Source organism: Eurosta solidaginis, chromosome 5 (genome assembly GCF_040869045.1).
Source record: "Eurosta solidaginis isolate ZX-2024a chromosome 5, ASM4086904v1, whole genome shotgun sequence".
Lineage (NCBI taxonomy): Eukaryota > Metazoa > Arthropoda > Insecta > Diptera > Tephritidae > Eurosta > Eurosta solidaginis.
The window spans coordinates 1,769,755-1,786,648 of record NC_090323.1 but is presented as its reverse complement, the minus strand read 5'-3'; the positions used below and the strand labels follow the sequence as shown (position 1 = coordinate 1,786,648).

Here is a 16,894-nt window from a genome sequence, read left to right as displayed (position 1 = left end):
TGAAAAAGTGAAAAAAAAAATGTCTTACGTGTTTCTCTCATCCTCTCAAAATTCATTTTTTCCCAAGAAGGACTCCAAATAATAGCTGAATGGTAGATATATTTTGGCATAACATGAAAGACGGCGACTGTTCCAAGCAATCTGTAGTGGGTTACGAACTTCTTTCCATGAGTTCGATATAAACAAGAGTAAATTACTGACACATTTCAGCGTGTTAAGTGACTTAAAGTATTTTCGAGGCAGGCATGATTTTCATAGTGGCACAAAAAATCGTTCTCGACTCTAACACAAAAAGGTGGAAGTCCCGAAGCATGATGGACTCAATCCGACAAATGACTGCTTATTTCAGTAGCACTTCCGTAAATCTTCGGACTGTGCCTTCGGTTGAAACAAAAACAACAACAACAGAGTGAATGACAAATAGCTCTTTACGTTTAACTCAATAACGAAGTTCCTGCTATATTAACAGTTTTTTCTATCCTACAAGCTCTTACAAAATTCTGAGAAACCCCCTTGAAATCTTTTATAACACCCTGTTTTTTGTTTCGATTGACTACGGCTCGTATCAGTCACAGTTTGCAGTACATTGGGCTACCCCACTTAAGATTGCGAAGTGATCTCACTCACACGTTTTCAAATGCTCTCACAAAGTGCAAAACTCTTTTGTCAACTGTTAAGTCTCTTCAAAGTGCTTATGAAGCGGCGGAGCATAAAATTTCGAGCGTTGATCGGTAAACGCTAAGTTTTGTCTACTGGCTGTCTGTGTCCAGGAGGCATCCCCCACTAAATGCCGCAGCAATTTGAGCTTAACATCAGAGTTAAACAGTTAAACGTTTTTCGTGTGCGGTGCGTCAGTTGATAACATTTTTTTTGTTGTTGAACAAACGTAAATAAACGACTTAGCGAACAAGAAAAGAGCGGCTATCCGGTTAGCGAACGTCGGGAACAAAGCGGAATGACTTTTTTTTGGTGGATTTGTGTTTAAGGAAGAAAAAAATGTAATTAAAGTGTAAAACGACTAAATATGAAAATGTACTTTTTTAACTTGCGGCTATTTTGGGTTTTTTTTTATTTCAGCCCCAAAACGCATTGTAAATATTGTTTTAAATTTAATAAATTTTCTGCGCAAATTGTGTAGTTATTGAAAATAATGAACGGCGCTTGTTTCATAATTTGCAAATAAAAATAAATTAATAATAATATATGTACGCTTATATATATAAAAATGTACAGGCATATGAATTATTAAGCACATATGTTCGTATTTGTGTTTGTGTGTGTGCGTGTGTTTTTTTCGCCTAAGCTATTGTAGTAGCGAAGTGAGTGCTAAAGTCAAGCCACAGTCAACGTGTAACTACCACACTCATTTGCTTCAATGCACACACAGGTCTACACACATAGCCTACCACACAATAAACACTAGCATCAGTTCTTGTCACGATAGGTTCTAAAATGCCGCTTTGGTGACCCTTAGACAATTTAACATTTCCTTTCACCATTTTAATCAATATATCCCGTCGCTCCCCTGCAAAATTTTAAATACCGAATATAGTTCGATTTAACGGCAAATATTTTACGGGCAATGATGGAAATGCCCGTCTCAAATAGTAAACAAGTAGGAAATTAACGTTTTGCGTAGTTTTGAAAAAACATCGAGTATTAACATTTAAAAAATTTCCTTTCATTATTCATTAGGTGGATGGAAAAAAATTTCAAAATGTTCTCTTCGTGGGGAGGGTTTCAAAAAATGGGGGAACTAATTTGCTGTTAAATTAACTTGGGATTATGGGTTATCTTTCTTATAGGCGAAATGTGATTATGAGTTTGAAAACATAAAAAGATATGAAATGTTGATGGTTTTACAGGGTGCCGAAAAAAATGTTTTTTTTTTTAATATTTGATATCTCTGACTCAGAGGAGCGAATATTGAATGATTTGTTGTTAGAACAAGAACAACATCGTTATGCCAACCATTAATATTGATATTATGTCGATATTAGAAAATGAATAGATATTCGATATCTCGGTCGGTAATATACATTCATTTAATGTTCACGTTCTGGTATTGTTCCAAAATACATTAGTATTTCACTAGTCTCATTGTATCTGCTGGGTGTAATTATATTTTGCTTCGACGTAGTTAAACGTATACAGTAGCACCTCAGCAAATGTTTTTCTTAGATATTCGCATGTTATCAGTATATACAATAATTAGATATTATCATTACAAGTTTTTATTTATTTTATTTTTTATAAAGAAAGATTTTTATTTTGATTAATTATAGCTTAACTTTCAAGTCTGTATTTAGCTCTTTCTTGCGCGTTTTTTATAAAAGATTTAGAAAAAGTGTTCTCTATATATCCTACAATTTATCTAACAATTTTTATATACCTTTAGTGTTTTTTCTTAAAATAATTTGAGATAATGTGTCTACTTTAACGAAGAGATTCCTTCTATTTATTGTAGCTTTGACAAAAGTCAAACGTGCAAGTCTATTTAGCGAGGCTTCACTGTTACATTAAAACGTTCGTTTGCTTTTCGCATATGTGAAGTGATATCGAATGGCTAAAGCAAATAAATAAGTAAAAGATACCAATAAAGTAAGAGCGCTTAAAAGAGAGCCCTCATGCCAAAATGGTCGATATACAAGTGCAAAGCAAATTGTAAAAAAATTTATGAAAAATAAGAAAAAAAAGTTTGTAATACAACAAAAAACGCCGAAAAGTAGTGCTAGCAGCCGATGGGAAGCAAAAAATTCCAAACTTAAATATCAAAAAACAGCGAAGTCTTTTAAGCAATCGCCGACAAAATGTGAGTAAACAAAAATATTAATTAAAGCACATTGCAATGTTTAAAATTGTATTATTTACTTAGCTGAAACAAAAGTGAGTCTCATGTCAATTATGGCACTCAGACTTCAATTAAACTGCGAATTTAGTTTAAATATGGCGTTAAAGTGTAAATACGCAATTTTAATTAGATCAGCTGATAAGTTCAAGATCAAAATGTGTTTTAAAGCTGTTAATTAATTATGCATACTCGTACATGATCACACAAAGAGATCGACAGAGAGACATATCAGAGAGATATTGAAAACTTGTTCGTTTGGCTTGATGCCATTCCGCTGAGCACTGATCCATCAACGCTTTGTGTTTGAGGGAGGTAACTGAACATTTTTTTTTTTTGTATGTGAAAAGTGTTAATAAAATAAACACAAAAGACGTTGGAGCAAAATAAGCAAATTAATTAGAGCAGCTAGTGATTATTCTTGCGCCACTTACTCAAAGTTATGTGGTTCAATATCTATAGTTAGTTTGCTGCTGGAAACAGAAAACCCTTTTAAAGCACCGCATAAGACTTTTGATGCAGCATCGTGCGCTGACAGATGAGTAGATTTGCTTGGAAAGCTACAAATAGGGAATCACCAGCGCCATCTGACATGCAAAAGTAGCCAACTCTCAACCTTTATTGCAAACAAAGCATAAGAAGAAGAATTTGACATTTGTATCAGCTATGGGTGCTTTCAGCCTTTGCAAGTGTAATCATTTTTCCCCACTCGGCGCTGTGGTAAAATTTTTCACAATGAAAATCTGCATTTTAAAATATACATACATATATGTATATACAAAAGAGACAAACTATGTTAGAGAGTATGTTTCTTGTATAGTGAGAATGTTTATAACAGAGCTTTGCGAAATTTTTGTATGTGAATGGGCAAGCCGAAATAATTTTCAAATAATTTTCAACTGCTAAGCCTGAAATTATTAGGGGGACTCATGAAAGCATATAAATTTATAAGGTGTAAAATTATATCCATTTACACACACTTTTATATGAACGCGCCTAGTAATACTCTTGATAAACTTGATTGCTTATCAGCTGTATTATTGCCAAACAAAATTTTTTTGATTGTTATACAAATTAAAAAATGCCAAGATTAAGTGAAAAATCAAAACTAAGACGTCTTTACTTGCTGATGTTGGAGATTTCTGATGAAAATGCCTGCAATAATGTCTGCAAGGTTGCATTCCTTTGAGTTTACCGCGTTTACACAATGAAATGTGCGCGTAAATTTATACAAATTGTGTAAATGACTTTTCATACAAAATTTGACAGCTAGTTTACGCACTAGATAAATTTATACGTTTACACACTTTATAAGGCATTTATAAGGTTACATGAGTCCCCCTATTTTATATTTACAAACGCAACATCTTGCGCGATTGAGACGATATTCGCTTTTGCATCAAAACTCATGAACATGAGAAATTTCATTGTGATGTGGGCATTACCTTGATGTAGGTACATGCGCATGTAGGTGGTGGTCAATGAATTAGGATACTTAGAAAAAGGGTAGGCTGCGTGATAAATTGTACGCACGTGCAAAAAAAATATATAACCTACATTTTCTTATGAAACAGATTTATTTAAAAAATTTTTTTATGGCACAATTTTACTCTTACTTCTACAGGGTGTTCGGTTTCGCCTTCATAGTTTTAAACTTTGCATTCTTTGGTTCATTTCAATCAGCTATAAACATACTCCCTATTCTAACCAGCTGACAATGCTTGTTAGCTTTTTTAAAGCTTGTGTTATCGTTTAGTGTGGTAAATGTTTAACGCCCCAAAATCTCCATAGAATTTCACAAAAACACCCTATTCCTGTACTATAGGTACTATACTAAAAATTATACAGTGCATTCGCACAAACTATCAATCATTAAGAAAATTAGAACAAAGCAAAATCAAAATTTTTTAATATATTTTTGGTTGTTTTTGTAGTGAATGCCTACATTTATTAATTGATAAGACCAGAAGGTAATGTTTTTTGATTAATTTTTTTGTGGTCTCGCTCTTTTGCTACTTTTGCTTTTTCTTGGACATATATGTCATGCTTTTAAATAAACTGGAACAATGACTTTCTGCTATTGCAAAAAAAAAAAAATAATAATAAAGAGGAAAGAAAATCATGTTAACCAGCGAACGTCGGTATATTGATAACAGCAAAAATAAAATTAGAACCGAAATGCTCTAAGTCAAAATTCACAAAGTTGACGAGAAGCGTGAGTCTTCCTACACGAGAAACACATTTTATGTTATTGAATATGACCTAGTACATATCTATAAGGATTTAAAGAACACAATTTTTTTAATTCGGAGACTTTGCCAACTCACTTTCGAAATTAAAAATATTTGTTCTGATTATATAAATGGCGGCCACCGTGGTGTGATGGCAGCGTGCTCCGTCTGCCACACCGTATGCCCTTGGTTCGCACCCCTGGCAAAGCAACATCAAAATTTTAGAAATAAGGTTTTTCAATTAGAAGAAAATTTTTCTAAGAGGTGTCGCCCCTCGGCAGTGTTTGGCAAGCGCTCCGGGTGTATTTCTGCCATGAAAAGCTCTCAGTGAGAACTCATCTGCCTTGCAGATGCCGTTCGGAGTCGGCATAAAACATGTATGTCCCGTCCGGCCAATTTGTAGGGAAAACCAAGAGGAGCACGACGCAAATTGGAAGAGAAGCTCGGCCTTAAATCTCTTCGGAGCTTATCGCGTCTTACATTTATTTTTTTTATATAAATGTATGTTCTAGGCCTGTTACAAACCAACGCCCTCAGTTTCTAATGTCCGATTTCTATATTCATGCCTCTTTTTCCAATGTTGGTTTTAATAGTTTTAAATAATTATTCGCTCTCACATAACACATATTATTATTCTGTTTCGTTTAATAGTCGCTGAAAAACAGAGTAGCAACATCGAAAGAGGTTATTGTTTAATTGCGCATAAGTTTTAACAAACATGCATGCATATAGCTTGCTCAGTTGCTCGTTAATCAACGACTAAGCGACTACCATTGCGATGATTTTACTTTTACGGCACAGTTACAGTTTCCACTGTTTTAAATCGAGTCATAGTTCTAATGAATGCGATAACTAAATTAAAATGAGGCGAGAGTTCCGTATAATTATTATTGAGAAAAAAGGCGGGGAGAAATAAAGAAATATTTTTAAATTTTCAGCCATCCAATTATGTTTTTTTGACAACCTCTGCTATCTTAAGCAATTAGCAGTTTTGGATCAAATTCATTATTTAAATAAAAAAAAATAAATTCATTATTTAACGACTCGATAAAATAAAGAGATTGGCTGTATTCTTTTGTAGCCAAGTTACAAAAAAAAGTCGAGAGCATATAGTGCTGCTGGGATACCCTCCTGTACGCGATACTTGTACACATTTAAAAGTACTATCGAGTAAACGATACCAAAAAGTTGTCGAGAGATTATGGTAAACGTATTTATAACGTTAAAAAGAAGTCAGTGAAGTCTATGCAAGTCTAAGGGACTAGTTTGGTGGGCATGGATGCATCAACTCAGCTCGACATCCTGATCACATGTGTATACAGATTGGGGGGGAGGGGGGGGGGGGTCTATCTTCTTTATCTGTGACACATATGTACATACATCTGTTACATTACCTCAGCGGAGTTAGGAAACACCCTATCTGTTTAATGGTCTAAGTAAAAAATGCAAATAGGAACATTTAAAAAATTTAAAATCAGTTAAGAGCCGCTTGTTTGTTGACTGTTGTTAATTGATGGCTGTGGCGCAAATAAATTTTGTATTCTAAGCCCAGCCATTTGAGTGGTCGTTACTCCGGCTTGCGAGTTTTATTTATTTTTTTTTCAACTTTAAATGGATTGACTGACACAAAGCTAGTCTTAATTGCAAATACTCGCGTATGCAAACAAACTTTTTTATAAGACAATTTACATTAGGGCAGTTCGTTTGGGCTGTTTTAATTCATCTATTATCAAATAAAATAGTTAACCCCTATTATACGTTTTATTTTTTTTATGTTGCCTACAGGGTCTATTCCTAATTATGATTTCAGTCACGTTGTCTTATTGTACTATCTGTTTATGTGACCAACGAAAAATACTCACAAGAGTGGATAGTAAACGCCAAAGCAAATTGTAAAAGAAGCTCATGATGTCAACCATTCCGTACTTCGGCGACACTCATCATTTGAAAAAAAAAAAAAAAACAAATATGCCTATTAATAGATTATCGGTGGAATTGAATTGTCAGTAGCCTTGAAAATTTGTTAACAATTGGCTACTGATAGGAGTAAAACCATCCAAGAAATAAATTTGGTGTGTTTAAACTGCAATTCCAAGCATTTGACAAATTGTAACTAACAATAAATTAATGCAAGCTTTACTTTTTTGTGACTTGTAAATTTGCAAAAAAAAAATAACAGGGAAAAGCTCAGAAATTAAAAAAAAATTTTGTTCTGTCAAAACAAAAAAAAAAAAAAAAAATACTACAACAACTACATATTATACGGAATAAAGCGACAGCTGTTTCCGAAATCTTCAGAGAGCACCGCTCATTCCGTTAAGTGCTCTCACCTCGCACTCATCGTATATTCTAAAAAACACGAATATTTGAGGATTTCGAAAATGACATAACTTGTTTTTGTAAAATAATTCAATTTAAAAAAATAATACATTCAAAAAAATAAATACAAAAATTAATACATATCAAAAAAATGCGAAAAATATAAAAAATTTGGTTTCTTTGATTTATTTTAGTTAATATACAAGAACAATATTACGAGCTTAATATATTTCATATATCGAAAATTGTTTTCTTCTTTATGAACTAATTCTTTTGACTATGAATGATAATTACCCTTTAGCCAAGCAACTTTTCATTGTTTTCGTATTGAAGCAGATTCTATTTCCTACAGGGTAGACACAAATTTAGAGAGTACACTCTTCAACAATAAAAAGGAGCACATTTCAAATCAATTTTTGCAAGCTATTTAATAATTTCCAATAAGCACATCGACTGTAGAGTAAAATATCAGCCTATCTTGGCTGCCAGTTCGAAAACGCCATATCTCAGATTCATAATTCGTTGGAAGAACTGCCTATTTCAGACTGTTTTCATAAATGCCTTACCTAACATAAACATTTATTGAGTTTATGCTCAAATTTTTGATGTTTGAATCAAACCTTGAAATAGGGCGTTATTTCAATAAAATTCATGGGCGTTTTCAAAATATGCCCTAAGATAAGGCGATTTCTTAAGATAGTTAAGACTTGCACTTTGCAGAAATTTTTAAAATTCTTACTAAAAATTTAAAGTTTTTTTTGCTATTTTTGAAGTTTGACATTTTTTCAAGAACTTTCTAGAAAGTTATTTTATTCTGAAATGTTATAAAAGCAAGTTAAGAATTGGTTCGAAATTGAGCCAAGACCTTACGATAATGTTTTTCCTCATTGACGAAGACTCATAATAGTATTATTTTTTATATGGAAGAAAATGTGAAACCCATTTCGGAAAAAAATTGTCAAAAATCGATGCAAATTTTCATTTTACTTTAAGTTTGTAAGACTAAAATCGATTGGGCTTCAACCGTTTGATGGTCATTGACATGTGGATACAAACCACCATTGGAGATGCGCTTTTAAGTAAATTCATCCAACACCACTTTCGCTGTGGTCCCAACTTGTCGGTACAACATGTTTCCTAAACCGATTATAAAATGATCCACATGATAGTTCATAAATGGTTTTGTCACCAGAGCAGAAAAAAACAAAAAGTTCAACTTAACAACAATATAAACACTTTCAATATTTGATCAATTATTTTACAACAATTTTTACTAATATTTTGTTATCTTTTTTACATAAAAAATACAACACTTGTGGAATTTTATCAACAAAAACAATGATGACAGTTGCTAGCAAGTCTGTATACCAATGTAAGAGGACAGTTAGATTTCCGTTACAATATAATTCAGATGTTAGTTAGTTTGTGTGAGCTTTTTAAATTACCAGAAATAGCAACTTGTAATTTTAATCTTATCATATCTAAATAACTCCGAAGCAAAACAGTTGTCGAAATTCCTGAAGTGCGCTGCAAGAGCACTGAAATCATCGCCAATTTTACCGGTGTTTGATGAGTGGCACAGTGGTGCAGATAACAATAAAATGTAAAATAAAAGTACCTTATTTTAAATATAAAATATCAGACAGAACAAATTGTAACTATGGATTTATACATTGGCTAAGCCCCACTTAATATTCTCTTCAGCTTTATCGAGAATTGGAACGTCACTGCAGCGAATTGCACTAGTTTAAAATTAGCACAGAACTATCGCTTTAAGAGACAGTACTAGTCATTATTATTATTTTTATTTAATTAATAAATTTTATTACATATAGCTCAGACTTAAGCGATGTTGATATAAGTGTGGCTACCAACTGTCCCGCTCGTCATTCGATTAGCACCAGTTCGGAGGTAGTTAATAACCAGTGATGCGTGCCTATCCAATATTTTCTGCTATGATTAAATATACCCTTTCGCCGCCTTAGTGAAAACTCACTCTATCTCACTGAGGTGTCGATGACGTCCTATCTAAGCAAACCATTGAAAAATGCATTATATCGGAAGTGGCTTGAAAAAATCCCTATCTCAGAGCTCAGCATAGATTGCATGCATTTTGTGCTGAAATAGAGTTTTCTATTTGACACAAATCATCTTTACAAAGTTTTGTAGTAAGCAATCATTCCTTTTTCCTGGAGCAACCCTGTTACCTACATAAAATGTTGACTGAAACACCGTCCATTATCAATTTTCATGCTTTTAATATTTACCTTCCACCAAAGTTCTCTCCACCCTCCTTAAATTGACACGCACTCATAACTTGAGGCCTTATCAAGCTTTACGTTGGCAGCAGCGCGGTAAAAGCAGCTCTTTGTGAAAGAAATTTTACTGTAGGAAAGAGACTAATTTAATGAAAAAACTTTTAAATTGATCAATTTCGCAAGCAATTTTTCTTTTGTTGAATGCAAGGCGAATTCAGTACCAGGTGTTGTTATCCCAACAGCTGATTGCTTCTTCTTGATAATTTTCTTCCATACAACGCCTTGTACTCCAAAATGTCAGTTAACCGAAATCAATGAAAATTTTCTATTGACTTGACATTCTTCTGCATGGTGAATTGGTTGAACTCGCATTGCCACCACCTGGTATGGATTCGCCTTGCTTGGCTACCATTCAACCAAGGCGAATCCATACCAGGTGGTGACAAAGCGAGTTCAACCAATTCGTCATGCAGAAGAATGTCAAGTCAAAAGAAAATTTTCATTGATTTTGATTAACTGACATATTGTTGTACAAGGCTTTGTATAGAAAATTATCAAGAAGAAGCAATCAGCTGTTGGGATAACACCACCTCTACTGAGTTCGCCTTGGTAGCCAATCAATGCAATCATTTGTTTTGGGCAACGCTAAGTTTGCTTATATTTGGATAATCCCTAGAACCTTCTTAGTCAATTCCGAAGGCGTTTGTGAAAATATTATTATATTTCTGACTTGCACAATAAATGAATTTTGATAAATTGTTGCGCTTGGAGAAACTTGTGTACGGATTTTAATTTTTTGAAATATTTCCCTTATTTGAAATTTTTTTTCGTTCCTTGCATTTTTTCCAATAACATTAAAAAAATCGATCAATATTAATAAAGGTCATATTTTAAATCAACTTTTCTCATGCAACTGAAATTAATTGCAAAATTGAACAATCTTCACACTTCAAAAATTTGTATGCATAATAAAATTAGTACATTATAGTTCAGAAATCGACTTACTTACTTAATTAGCGCTTAATTGTTTAAATGAGTATGACCACCCAGCAAGGCGCGAATTGGCCACACCAAGGGAATTTAAATCGTTTTCCAACTGATCCTTCCAGCGTGCTGGTGGCCGCCCACTTTCTCTGCTTCCATAGGCGGGTTCCAATAAAAATACTTTCTCAGCCGGAACATAATCTTTCATCAGTTTTCTTCGTTACTCGTCATCGCTAACGCGTAGAGGTCCATAAATCTTTCGAAGAATTTTTTTCTCGGAACACTTCCAGAGCCGCTTCATCTGATGTTGTCACCGTTCATGCAGGACGGGTACGACAAGTGACTTGAAGTGCATGATTTTGGTTTGCCGAGCGAGAATTTACTTTTCAATTGCCTACTTAGTCCAAAGTGGCATTGATTGGCAAGAGTGATTCTTCGCTGGATTTCAGAGGTGATATTGTTGTTTGTTTTAGTGCTGCTTCCTAGATAAACGAAGTCTTTTACTGTTTCCAATAGTGGCGTGGTTGCCAAAAGGCGCAAATGCGCTGATTCTTTGCTCGATGACAGCAGGTCCTTCGTTTTGTCCTCATTCACCATCAAAACCATCCTTGCTGCTTCTTTTTGATTAATTCCAATAGCACTCAACCCAGACATTTTTAAAATACGTTCAAAGTTTATGGAGCTTGAGCAATAATTTCAATAGAAATCTCTCCTTTCCGTTATTAAAAAAAAGTAACTTTTAATTGAAAAATGAAGTTAGCATCTTTTACCGCGATGATGACGATTTGATATACTTGTCGTTTCAATGCTTGACAGCTTGAAACTCATAATTCGTTTTCATTTTGGGTTTATTTTTTATTCATTCGAATTGATAAGAAAAAGTTTTTACTCATTTTTGCTGTTCTCATATTTTTATAGATTTTTTTTTTACAATTTATCTTAACAAAATATAATAACAATGCGAATCTACTACAGATATCTCTACAATAAAAAGTGTCGAACAATCGACGAAAAAATTACGAAAAGGCACAACAATTAGCGCAACTTTTGGTTACTATTTTTTGACATTCGCATATTTTTTATTCGTCGCTCATCAGCTTTCGCAATTCAAATGCTGTACTAAAAAGTCGGTGTTATATGATGAGTTTACAAAAATTGCAGTTCTATTTGTTTGTCATCTTTTATGAAGTTTATTGGTAAGTTAAGGGAAGCATATGCGTGGGTATTAGTGGATTGAGTGAAGATTTGAACTTTTCTTTTAGCAAGTTTAGTGATTCTCAAATGTTTGTGTTTTTGAGTACTGATAGTTTCAGGGCCGTTTTCTCATGCGAACATTTGTATGCGCTATAAACATAAATTTTGTTCGCAAAAAATGCTTTTGTGGGACTAATATACCTTAAAGTTTACTTGAGGAAACGGCTCTCTAAATATAGAAAAATCCGTATATGTGTTATAGCATGCATCTATTTTCATTTCATATTTCAGTATTTCAATTAGTTCCTGCGCTTGTTTCAGAACCGCGAGTTTTTTCTACCACGAGGTGTTAACTATTGAAATGTCTTCTAGCCCCTTAAATTATCTGTCGCAAGTCTTTGTTTTGTATGTGGAGAAATTATTTATTTTCGTATCTTTGTCGGAGTGGCAATATTCCTTTATTAATATTTATTTTATGGCTTGAATCAACACTTACTTGAGAATGACTGATACCGGTTCGCCCATTCCTAGTCCCTTTATAAACCAGTTTGTTTCTCATTTTGCTCACCAATATTTTGTATAAAGCATCTGAGCTCATAAGCTTTTATGATAGTTTTCAAGTTTTTTTGTTATTATTGTGGTCAGTTTCCTTTATTAGGTTTTTAGTCCTTTTTGTATACTCATTTCGGCCAAAGCGTATTCTTTGGCTTCTTTGTCTGCATCCGTTGTCATTTTGTTCTTTCTCTTTGAAATACCTTTGAATATGACATATGGGCTTATTAACCAGGCTCTAAACCTATTAGTATAAGTCAAAAAAATAAGTTACTATATACAAATTTATTCCTCACCCTATTGCAAATATTCACAAATAAAAATTTCTTTTTACAGAGATCAAAGAGTTGCGGACACACCCCTAATCTCTCCCAGAACACTTTGGTAAACTTAAACTTTCAAATATTTTCCCTATAATGGCCACCATGAATTCCACAAAAGAAGTGCGAAATGGTACGAAAGCGCAAAAGAAATCAATAAAAGCTAATAAGAAGCAACAGCTGAAGCAACAGCAACAATATAAACAAAGTCAAACGCAAACAGATGCAGCAACAACAACAGTGACATGCGCTACAAAAAATTCCGCCCTCTACAGCGTTAACAAACTAACAGGCAAAACAATGAAAATGCCGATAAATGCAAACAATAACAACAACAATATTATAATAAACAACAATAACATTAACCAAAAGCTACGAGTTTCTACTAGTCGACCTTTAAACACCACACAATCCTCAATGTCATTATCTACAGATACCAACATGGCCCCCGGATATGAGACTGCGCCAAAATTGGAACGTTCAAACAGTTTTTCGTTACGCGGCAAACTTTCCAAATTGATTAACTCTATTACAGGCAGTAAAGAGAACTTGACAAAGGTGGATGACGAGAATGCCATACCCTACAAGTTTACACGCAGTCGTTCTATGATATTGTTGCGACGCTCCAATCGACGCAGCCTTATTGAACCGCAATTGGAGCAATTGTCTGAGGAGACTGATCCCACTTCACCATCGTCACCACGCAAAAATTCAATGGAAATAACAGATCTGTTCCCACTATCAGCGTCTGCTAATAAGTCTTTTACTAATAGTCCTCCACTCACAAATGGCGTAACAACAACATTAACGCCACATCGACACAGCCTGCAGCCATTAACCTCCACACCAGTAGAGGAGGAAGAAGAAGGTAATGATACCCAACTGCGGCGAAAGCCATCGAATATATCACTGCCCGTGGATGATGGTAGCGGCGAACCTTTCAATCCCATATTACATTTCCAGCGACGTCGTTCTAATACATTACTAGCGTCTTTTAAAAGCACAATTGCCAATATTAAAGGTGATAAGAAAAAGGAGAAACTTAATCCGAAATGGAGCGCTTCCTTGCAATCTCTGCAAGCTATCGATAATATGGTAAGCTATGAGAATATGTCCTTTATCGACTATGATAAATTTAATGGCTACGAAAAGCAGCTGGAACGTCAACTTTCTACACTGAGCTTACAAACTGAGCAGCATCCGCCTTTAACGCCCACTGCAATCAATCATAGTCCGCTATCTGTGCCGGTTACGGTAGTACGTCGTCGAAAATCGAGTACCTCGCGTCAAATGGCGAATCGTCATAGCGGTTCGCGCGGAAGTTTTAACTTTGACACAGATTATGAGCATAATCTCGATAAACCTCGTAATGTGTATCGTGATAGTTTGGACTCGCGTAAATTAGAACGTTTAAATGACTTTTCGCGCAATTCGTTCATATTGGACAAAGAAATTTTGGACTGGTTAAATTTGGAAGGTGGTTGCCCGCAAAAGAGGCGTGCGGAGAGGAGCAGTCAACAAGTCAACGTGGACACAGTGGATTCGACGGCAGTTATTCAGGTGAGTTGGGAAAATAAACAGACTAGTTCAAGTGGTGTAGACAACAAAATTTTAAAGTTAATTGTACGGTTCTTATAAAATCATGATATAACTTAGACCTTAAAGCTTCCGACAGACAGAGTTTTTTGAACCCCTTTTGACAACAATCCATTCTCAAACCTGTGCTTAATTTCTTCTTGATTTCGCCTGCGAACTCTAAATACTTTACATCTGGTTTATTAGTCACAATTTATTAAGAAATAAATAAAAAATGCTGTTAGATCATTATAAAAATGTTTTACACTGAATTTAAAGCTAATTTGCACTTTGGTATACAAATGATATATGAAAAAAAAAGTTGTGAACGTTTCTGTGACTCAAGGTTTATGCTAATTTCCAACTCCAGTATATTCGATATCTTCGCCTTTAGAATAATGTATGCAAGCAAGCACAGTGTCGAGCAAATATAAAGCACCTTCGATTACACAAAGAGCACCCATTGCGATACCCGTTTGACGCTCTGAATTTACATAAAGAAAGTCTTGATCGGACATATAACCACCCCAATAATGCAGTGCCACACCACCAATAGCGATCCACATTGCCGTACCGACCATATTCATTAGCGTGTCTGTTAATTCGCTATAAAAGTTTATAGAAAAATGTCAAATTTTTATGCAAATGTTTGTTATTTATTCTTACGAACCGTTTGTGCTTCGTCGTGCCGAAGAAGAATGCTAACGTATGCACACTTGTGTAGATTAGAAATCCAACAAATATACCCGAAGCGACGATTTCTGGCGAAGCATTCTTCTCTTCATTCAAATTCCAGGTGCCGCTGACGCCCAAGAAAATGCCTTCATCGCCAAGGCAGTACAGGATGAGAATAATGATATTGATGGTCTGTGTGGAGGAAAATTAGAGAAAATTTGTATTTATTACCATAGGAAATCTAGCAGACTTTATAAACTTTAAGACACCATACAAGTCAAAATAACCCCGTGGCTATATTTAGATTTGCCAAATTCGGTAAATTGAAAAGGCAAATTCGTCCCGAACTAGTCTCGAAACAATTCCGAAAATAATTTTGAAGTGATCCTGAAATTACCCAAAATTTTACCGAAATAGCTGCAAAATGATCCTGAAAGTGAGACTGAAGTTTCAGAACTCATCCCAAAAAGTTCACGAAATAGCCGAGAAGTAGGTTTAAAATGGTCAACGAATACACGATAAAATTTCATCCCGGTGTGTAAGAAAAAACTCCTTGTGTTTAGCTCGCTGTGCTGCTTCGCCTCAGAAACCTCAAAAGTGTTCGAAACTAGAAACCCCTTCCTTCATTAATCCACGATGCACCCCGTGGGCAGTGTACCTTAGAGTTCCTTGGAAAGAAATTTTGTAACTAAAAGTGGTTGGATCCTTAGTTTCAAATGAAGGAGATATTAATCAATTGGCTTGAGTATTAACCCTAAAATCAGCTGCAAAGGGTATTTTTTTCTATAAAGATAAAAATCTAGATTTTCAAACAAAATAAACTCAAAAGCTGTGAATGGAGACAGGCTAAAACTAAGTGCCGTTTTCGAAAACAGTTTGTGCGAGCTTCGATTATACGAGCGTTTATATGGTGCGGTATTTATGAACTAGCTGTGGAACCCAAAGTGTTATTTGTGGCAAAAAATACACAAAATAGAGCCTAACTGCATCTTTATTTTTACAAAACTTGGACAATTTGAGCTTCAAATGCATCCAATGTTAGTTACATATGCTTTAATAGCTATTCACTAGCATTAGTTTGGCAATAATGGTCCCAAACTGACTTGCTTAATCTATACCACAAATTTGAACTTTCACTGTGTTAATCGTTTTGTTGTTGCTTTTGTTGGAACTTGAAATAAATTTCAGATTAGCCGTTAAAATCAACTACGTTTATGATCTGACTCATTGTTGACTGATTACAAATTTTTGGAATACAATAGCAAGCGCATTGAACGTTAATTGCTCAATGAGAAGAGTTTCTGACGTCATCGTTGCTTAATTATGACTAATTGTAATATCAAATTTGAAAGCGTTAGCATTTCACAGCTAATCGAGTATAGGTGTAAAGTTACTAGCTCTAAAATATTTATATATCTCCGGTACATATCGCGCTACATAAACTAGATATATTTATTCTTCAAAAACACATTTCATTAGATTTAATTTAATTTTATTTTATTAAATTCCAACTCTTACCAATTTCAATGCCTTAATGAAGATCGATCCAATTGTTTCGACAGACACCATTTTAGCGTTTTATTCACTTCCAACTGTACTAAAATAGTTGATAATTTTAAATAATGAGTTTCTAGAATTAGGTATAATAATGCACAACTTTTTTTTAACTGTTTTGTACGTTTTGCTTGAAATAAAAAAAAATGTGTCCGTTCGATTTCGTTTTATCGTTGTTCGTTAACTAAAACTGAAATTGTTTTTACGGACCCCAAATGTCAGCGATTTCTACTTGCAGCTTTGTATTGGTCTAGATAAGATAACGATAGCTGATGGCAGACTAGAATGGCCAGGCATCAGCAAAGTGAAACATTTTAAGGTGTGCAAGTATTGTTTGGCTGATTACGAAAAGCTTTTTTTTTAAATTTTATTACATGAGTAAAC

At 34.4% G+C, this 16,894-nt stretch overlaps 2 protein-coding genes across 8 annotated transcripts in view; one reads left to right on the top strand and one right to left on the bottom strand.

Annotated features, from left to right (window-relative positions):
• Positions 1–737: 737 nt before the first annotated feature.
• LOC137252059 (uncharacterized) overlaps positions 738–16,894 on the top strand; it is a 242,864-nt gene continuing 226,707 nt past the window's right edge. For 2 of the 7 annotated variants that reach the window (XM_067787238.1, XM_067787233.1), the window contains exons 1-3: positions 738–998; positions 2,468–2,812; positions 12,723–14,266. In XM_067787238.1, coding sequence (XP_067643339.1) covers positions 12,803–14,266 — 1,464 coding nt within the window. In that variant the 5' untranslated portion in view covers positions 738–998; positions 2,468–2,812; positions 12,723–12,802. Of the gene's footprint in view, positions 1,092–1,208; positions 1,228–1,265; positions 1,388–2,467; positions 2,813–12,722; positions 14,267–16,894 lie in introns of those variants that run through there. The other 5 variants (XM_067787240.1, XM_067787234.1, XM_067787236.1 and 2 more) reach the window with 5 other exon arrangements.
• LOC137252071 (protein snakeskin-like) lies at positions 14,476–16,703 on the bottom strand. Its single transcript, XM_067787267.1, has 3 exons — positions 16,475–16,703; positions 14,952–15,148; positions 14,476–14,887 (listed from the first exon to the last, which is right to left on the bottom strand). The coding sequence occupies exons 1-3, from the start codon at positions 16,523–16,525 to the stop codon at positions 14,635–14,637; spliced, it is 501 nt and encodes a 166-aa protein (XP_067643368.1). The 5' UTR covers positions 16,526–16,703; the 3' UTR covers positions 14,476–14,634.